We start from the raw sequence: 5,786 nt of genomic DNA, 5'->3' as shown, positions 1-5,786 counted from the left end.
AGGGAGCGAGTGAATGAATGAATGTGGCGGCCCCGCCCATTGGCGTCCACGACACTGACGGACGCCACACGGAGGGGACATGGCGCGCTGTCCCCAGGGGCCACGCCCCTCGAGGGACACACTCCAGGATCACGCCCGCTCGGGGATGGGGACCCGTCCTCCCTGCTGCTCAGATGCCGTCCTGCGTCCCTCACGGCGGGGACAGTGTCCGACCCATGCTCCCCGGGGCCCACCACGGCCCAGCTTCAGCGTTACTCACCCCACGACCCCCGTGGCTCCTGCAGATCCGGGAGGTGTCTCTGCGCTCCCGGAATCTTCCGGCGAGGAGCCGAGGGTGTCCGTGCTCACTCCTGGGAACCCAGCTGTCACTTCCGCAGGGAGCAAGTGGCACGAGGGCTGTGTGGCCGCTGGGACAGCAGCAGGCGCCCAGCGCCCTGTGACCGTGGGCTCGCAGCCCGTCTCCCCAGCCTGGGGCCCTCGGCCTCTGCCGGGGGCCAGCGAGCTCGGCCTCTCAAGGGCGGAGGACGTCGACGTGGCTGGGCTCCCCCTGCAGCCGCGCCCCGAGCTCAGGGCTGGACACGAGCTTCGTGACGATGACAGCGGCAGCGGGCACTTGCCTGCAGGGGCTCGGCCATCTGGGCTCTCGGTCGACCGGTGGACACGGCGAGGCTGGGGCTTCGTAGAGGTCAGGATTGTGTCGTCGGCCCGTGGCCTCGGGTGCCTCGGGTGGCCAACCGAGCACTCGACGACGTCAGGCAGGGACCGGACACGACTCCACTCACGGGACACCTCGGGGGCAGCCGGCTTTGTGCCACGTGGTACGAAGTGGCCGCCACGTAGCCATCCGTCCCCAAGGGCGGCCAAGGAGCAGGTCCACCCGGCGGAGCAGTGACTGACGAAGCCGCCGGCTCCGCCCACCAGGATCCCCCAAGGACGGGCTGCCGGCGGGGATGACCACACACGCTTTGGGCCTGTGGCGGGTTCTGTTGGCTAAGACAATGGGCAGGGAGCCAGCCAGCGGGCGGCAGAGCCGAAGTCTGGGGTGCAGACCTGCAGGGTGCACGCAGACTCCCCTCGATCGCCTTGGCCAGGCTCGCCTCCCCGGGGTGGAACGTGGGGCCCAGCGTCCCTCACACAGGGCCGCGCCCTCCTCGCCTGCTGCTGGGTCAGTGAAGGGGAAAGGCCTGCGGCATCCACACCCCTGTGACCGTCCTGTGACACATTATCAGCTGTTGGCAGCTTACAACAGCCACGCAGCCTCTGCCGCCCTGGGGACCAGCAGGGTGACATCAGGGGTCCCAGCACCTCGCTCCCTCCGGAGGCCCCAGGGGAGGGTCCTTCCTGCCTCTCCCAGCATCTGGGGGCCCCAGGCGTCCCTGGGCTGGTGGCCCCAGCCCACCCGGGTCTGTCTCCATGGTCACATGACCTTGTAGCATTCTGCAATCAAACGTCCATGGTGACTAGGCACCAGGCCCCTGTCCTGTCCCCATCCTTCAGAACCCCCGACAGGCCTGGTCACCTGTCTGCGCAGTTCGTGGGCCCAGGGCTATGACGCAGCCGTCAGGCCTGGCGCCAGCTGGAAACACCCACCGCGCAGATGCTGGCCCAGAAGGTGGCCAGTCCTAGGGCCCTCGATGAATGGGCGGAGCGGGCTCGCGGCTGTCCCGTTCTGGGACCCGCACGCCGAAGCCCGGGCTCCAGAAGAACGAGCGGGGAGGACGAAGGACACAGGGCCCCTCGGGGCTCACGTCACGGCGCTGCAGACCCCGAGCCTGACCGTCCGCTCTGCTCTAAGCAACGACACCACACGCTTGGGTGGCAGGGTTTAATGGCACCTGTGACAATTTGACAGTTTGATATCAGAAGGCAACGGCTGGGGGCCACCTGCCCGGGGTGTCACTCAGCGTGCCCTTTGCTCCCTGAGATCCCAGCAGCTCCGGCCACCCACGGGGACAGAGCCCTGAGGGCTGGTGGGCGTGGCCCGGACAGACGCACGACGCCTCACGGACCGGCGGGGGCCGGGCCGAGGGCCGCATCCTCGTGACGTGCCGGCTGTGCCCCGCGTGCGTCCGGGGTCACGTCGGGGACGCCGGCCATCCGGCAGCTCCTGGCCCACAGCTGGTGCTGCAGCTCCGGGTCGTAGGTCACCGCCAGCGACTCGGTCTCCCTCTCGTTGTACAGATAGCGGCCGCCGACGCCTTCCAGCTCCGGAGCGACAGCCGCATAGACGGACGTCCAGGCTCCTTCGTCCGGGGTCTGTGGGGACAGGAAGAGGTGACCAGGACACGTCGGCCTGCGGAGCGGAGCACGGCTTCGAGGCTGGGACGGTGAGCGGGTGGGTACGACGCGGGGCCACCCCGGGGACTCGACACGAAGCCACGACGTGCAGGGTCACCCGGCCACCGCTCCGTGCGGCTGGGTCGCTGTTCATCACGTGCCGACGGGAAGACCCCCACCCCCGCTGCGGTGGCCGCTCCCCGATGGGGGCCCCCGTTCTGATAGGCAGACGCATCTAAAACCCGCTGTGCGGGCGGCGACTCTTTCCGAAACCGCAGGCCTCATGAGCTGGCTAAAGCCTCCGAGCGTCACAAACGCACTCGGCAGGGAGGCGACACGGGGCGTCCCCACAACGGCTCTCGGCGTGGATGCAGTGAGGCGGGTTTCTCGGGGGCCTGAGGCACGTGTGGGCCGAGGTGACACGCTCAGGGGCGGGGAGCCAAGGTCCCAGAGGGCGGGAAACGGCGGTTCGGGCAGAGAGGCCAGGCCCGTGAGAGTCGGGCCCCGAGCGTGCCGGGTGGGGCGCAAGGCCCGATGCTCACCACGGGGGGCACACGGGGCGGTCGCGGCTACAGAGCGACGTCCGGGCAACAGCAGAAACCCCCCGTCATGTGCCACCATGGGGTGCGCAGTGCTGTCACCCACCGAAGCGTCGCTGGGGCTCCGTGACGGAGGCGCGGCTGACGTCACTGCTGGCCACGTGACCAGGCTCCAGCCCTGTCTCCTCCCGGACGCCGGGCTGGCTGCCTGCGGCACGGGCACCAGCTTCGCATTTCGGAGGCAGCCGAGCCCGTCCCTCTGTGTTGAGTGCCACCTCTTCCAGCCCATCGGACACGGGCTCCTGGAATGGGCTTGTGTCAGAAGCCCCTGGCCGTCGCCCGCGGTCAGCATTCAGGGCCGGTGGCCAGAAGTCCCCGGCTTTGTCTGGGCTGCACAGCGAGTCCCTTCCGTCCGGAGAGACCCAGTTCCTTCCAGCCCCGGGCTGCGACCCTCCTGTGCTCTCTGCTCGGTGGCCCCTACTCAGCGCCTGAATTCACGTCCCCGCCTCCAGGCCACCGCGGGCATTTTGTGGGGCTCCTAGGACCAAGCCAGGAGGCAGCCGTCCTGGGTAACACACATTGTGATGTGCGTGTCTCACTGGGACACGAGGATGGTCGCTTTACAGGACAGGAACATGCCACGGGCTCCCTGCGTCAGGCCCCGAGAGGCTGTGACGGCGAGGGCGAGGCCGCTGGACGCAAAGGGTGCGGCCGTGTGTGCCGCCGGTTCCAGAAGGGGGTGCCCCAGGACAGGAGGCACCCACACCTTCGCCAGGCGGAGGGGCCCGGCGGCCACATGGTGCCGTTCAAACGCCCTTCAAGGACACCAGAAGCAGGACGCTGAAGTCCCTTCTCGGAAAGCGAGGACAGCGTGCACGCGCCTCAGCCGCCCGGGCCGCTGCAGAGCGCATGCTTCCGAGAGCAGACGTGACGAGCCTGTCCCTTTACGACGTCCCACGCCGCACGGAAAACACCGTACGGGTGGCCTCGAGCTGGCCCGCAAGGGACGCACGCGCAACTGGACGCTTACCTTGAAAAAACACCAGCTCATCATCAACTTCCGGAGCAGCCCGGTGCCCCAAAAGACGTGTCGGTACAGGTCCGTGTTGACCACGCCGGGGTCCGCCACGTTGGCCGTCACGTGGTGGCCCCGGGCGGCCAGCAGCCCCTGCAGGTGGTAGGTGAACAGGACGAGGGCCAGCTTGCTCTGGGCGTAGGCTCTGTGCGGCGAGTAGCAGGTGCTGCGGAAGGCACACGAGGGGACGCGGTGACGGCCGAGCGCGCCCATGGCCCAGCGCCGCGTCCCGCCCACGTCCCGGCGGCCTCGCCGCGTCCCCGCCCTGCCGTGTCCCCCTCCGGCCCCTCCCGCGTGCCCCTGGCTGTTCCCTTCCTGTGCCCCAGGGGTGCAGACTGCGCGAGGTTCCTTTCCAGTGCCAACACGTGGCTTCGTCGCGCTGTGTAGAGCGGGCGGCTGGTGCCACCGAGGTTGCGGTGACGTCCATTTCTGAGACACCATCTCGAATGGACACGGCACCAACTGTATGACCCTCTTCCAGCGAAACCACTGGATAGGGAACTGGGGTGCCCCTGGCCCAGGAAGGTTCCTCTTTGTAAAGCCGTGGGCGACCCCGACAACTGAATGAGCCCTGATTGTCCCTTATTACCCGCCCCCCACCCCCATTCCCATGCGTGTGCTTTAAATTCACCAATAAGGAGCGAACTCATGAAACCCTAGACAGCGCAGCTTCACAGCCTCATGAAGCCACCGTCCCCGGCCCACTGTGTGCCCACGAGTTCGCTGTGGCCCCGGGGTGGGTGGAATGTCTGGGGGTGTCACCACAGTGGTGCCCGCGTGGGTGAGGACCTCAGGTGCTTCTCACTTGGGCAGCACTGTCGACAGCCTGGGACCCACACAGTCGCGGCCGGACCCCCAAGATGGGGTGCCCATGCTCCGAAGCCTGGGGGAGGGCGCGTTTTCGAGGTCACAGGCACCATCCATCCATGGACGTGCTCCACGTCTGTGGGGGAAAGGCCTGCTTTCCAATGGCGGGATGTGGGCGTGCACACTCCCCCCTTCGTGTGCGTGCTTAGATCTCTACCTCACTGAAAATAATTATTTTGTCCTTTGAACTGTCAACGTTTGAGAAAGATGCGTCGCCACGTCTGCCACCGTGATGACACGTTACCAGCTTGTCCTTGCTGGTTTTTACTTCCTGTGGCTCGTGGCCACCTGACTGGGTGCGCAGCATTCCCATTAGGCAGCAGGCACGGGCTACGTCTCCACAATGTACTTTGTTTTTCCTTTAAAGTTATTTTTACCTGACAGCAATCCAGCCCCTTCCTGATCTCTCGGCTCGACGTGGCCAATATTCTGCCACCCACATCCTGGAAACGTCAGCCACGTGTCTTAAATTATGAAAAAAAATCCATGCGTGTGATTCACTCGGAAGACTTGACCACGTGCACACATTAGAAGGAAGACATCGTGGTCTTCACATTAGATGCAGAGGAAGCGCTCGCTGAAATTCCACGGCTCTTATGGTCAAAGGCTCGTAACCAAATAAGGATTAAGAACTGAAATAAAGAGACTCGACGTTGACCAAAGGATTCAGAGAAGCAAACAGAAAACTTCAGCAAGGGACGTTTTTCCCTGCCAGAAATGGGACAATGGGAACAAATCCACACCTCTCTCTAAGGGAGGGAAAAACAGTTCAAGAGTAAAATGGGATTTCAGGAGACGGTCTCCGGTCGGTTTCAGAGATACAGAAACATCCGCAGTGGACATGGAAACGAATCCCACTAAATCAACAGGAGGAGACGATTCGGCTTCAAGGCTGCCCGATACACGCCGAGGGCGCCGGGTCTGAAAAGCCACAGCGGCGCGGTTTGAATGTGTCCACAGAGACGGCGAGAGAAAGAGTCAGCTGACGACTGTGATCACGTTAGAATCGACCCACGCGGCGACAGACG

The 5,786-nt window shown here is 65.2% G+C and overlaps 1 protein-coding gene across 1 annotated transcript; it reads right to left on the bottom strand.

Moving 5' to 3' along the window:
- Positions 1–1,810: 1,810 nt before the first annotated feature.
- Positions 1,811–4,104, bottom strand: DHRSX (dehydrogenase/reductase X-linked). Its single transcript, XM_006907467.2, has 2 exons — positions 3,847–4,104; positions 1,811–2,256 (listed from the first exon to the last, which is right to left on the bottom strand). The coding sequence occupies exons 1-2, from the start codon at positions 4,102–4,104 to the stop codon at positions 2,002–2,004; spliced, it is 513 nt and encodes a 170-aa protein (XP_006907529.1). The 3' UTR covers positions 1,811–2,001.
- Between the last annotated feature and the right edge of the window lie 1,682 nt (positions 4,105–5,786).

The sequence above is a fragment of the Pteropus alecto genome, unplaced genomic scaffold, assembly GCF_000325575.1.
Source record: "Pteropus alecto unplaced genomic scaffold, ASM32557v1 scaffold4642, whole genome shotgun sequence".
In the NCBI taxonomy this organism is placed as follows: Eukaryota; Metazoa; Chordata; class Mammalia; order Chiroptera; family Pteropodidae; genus Pteropus; species Pteropus alecto.
This window is presented reverse-complemented; position numbering and strand designations above follow the sequence as displayed.

Bases quoted from the DNA above. Each gene is read 5' to 3' on its own strand.
- DHRSX (XM_006907467.2), bottom strand. From the start codon at position 4,104: ATGGGCGCGCTCGGCCGTCACCGCGTCCCCTCGTGTGCCTTCCGCAGC. The intron at 2,257-3,846 runs GTAAGCGTCCAG...CTGTCCCCACAG, and splicing joins TGAGCTGGTGTTTTTTCAAG to ACCCCGGACGAAGGAGCCTG.